The sequence below is a fragment of the Alligator sinensis genome, unplaced genomic scaffold (genome assembly GCF_000455745.1).
Source record: "Alligator sinensis unplaced genomic scaffold, ASM45574v1 scaffold1296_1, whole genome shotgun sequence".
Taxonomy (NCBI): domain Eukaryota; kingdom Metazoa; phylum Chordata; order Crocodylia; family Alligatoridae; genus Alligator; species Alligator sinensis.
This window is the reverse complement of record NW_005842865.1, coordinates 536,218-537,533: the sequence shown is the minus strand read 5'-3', so window position 1 is coordinate 537,533 and position 1,316 is coordinate 536,218. Positions and strand designations below refer to the sequence as shown.

The 1,316-nt window shown below is 43.7% G+C and overlaps 1 protein-coding gene across 1 annotated transcript in view; it reads left to right on the top strand.

Annotated features, from left to right (window-relative positions):
• The window catches only part of CDC25A (cell division cycle 25A), a 14,752-nt gene that overhangs the window by 5,144 nt on the left and 8,292 nt on the right, over positions 1 to 1,316 (top strand). Inside the window, 1 exon segment of the mRNA XM_025191866.1 lies at positions 1 to 130. This exon segment is cut by the window's left edge and continues 191 nt beyond it. Coding sequence (XP_025047651.1) covers positions 1 to 130 — 130 coding nt within the window.

Genomic DNA, 1,316 nt, shown 5'->3' with positions numbered 1-1,316 from the left:
TGCTGATGAAGTCCATGTGGGTGACCTAGAAATCTGTAGACCTGCTTTTCTGCACCAGTCATCTCTAACATCTTCAACTGAAGACCTTGATGATGGATTCCTAGATATGTTGGATGGGCAAGACATAAAGGTATGTGAGTGTTTGAATTTCCTCAGTGTGGTGACTGTATAGATACTTGATAATGCACTGAGGAAAGACTGTTCTAATTCAGCTTCCTAAAGAAAATGGCAGTGTAAATTCTAGTTGAGCCCTCTCAGGACATTGGCCTGTTATGCACTCAATTCATGGATATATTTACTCATAGTGGACTAGTGTAATTGGATCTGCTTTAGCTTCTGATGAAAGATTTGCAGAGCTGTACGAAGCTGGGCATTGGAGACCATCCTGAGAGAAGACCTAGTGACATAATGTTTTCCCATCTCTTGCCTTCCGTAGAATTATAGAAAGCTTATGCTGCTGCTTTTAACCACAGACTGTTGATGTCTTTCACTTCTGCTCCTCTCCAGCAGACGAGCAGTTAAATTAGGCAGATATTGGTTCCTACTCCTTTCCTGATACCTAAAGTGTCTTCAGTTACAAGGGGAAAGAAAGCAGCTGATGCAAGTGGGATATTTAATTTAAAAGCCAGACTTTAGAAGGATGGAGTCATGGCTAGTAAACCCAGAACTGTCAGGACTTCTGTTCCTCAGCAAAGAGTTTAGATTAGGGATGTCAAACTCGCCTTTTCCCTGTCCTGGATCCAAACCGCAGTGCTCCTTGCAGGCCTAGAGCTGCCAGTGCCAGATCTGGTCAGGCATCGGGCACATGTCAGCAGTTCAGGCTCCTGTGACGTGCCTCGTACTAGAGCCATCACCACATGTCCTGTGTTGTGGCGGCAGCTCTGGCTCCTCTAGCACTGGGCACACACTGACAGCAGCTCCAGTTCCTCCAGTATGAAGCAATTGGAGGGCAACCTGGACTGTAACGGCCCTCGATCACCCTCTTGCTATCAATTGCCACGTGCACGGGGGCCCTAGAGCCCTGGATTCTGCAGCAGGCCACTCCACTCCCCCTGACCATGCCCCACAGTTTCCAGGGGCCTGGCATGCTTGATCCAGCCTGCAGGTTGTATGCATGTTTTGACACCCCCTGCTTAGTGAGAAGTTGTTGCTTCTTGAATCCACTAGACTATTAAAGGCACAGAGTAACCTCTGAATCATAAATACATTTTTATTGAACAAATAAAATAACTGATACAATAAAATAAAATAAAATATAAAGTTTATTTTATATATAAATATAAAATATTTATATTTTATATAAATTTTATAATATT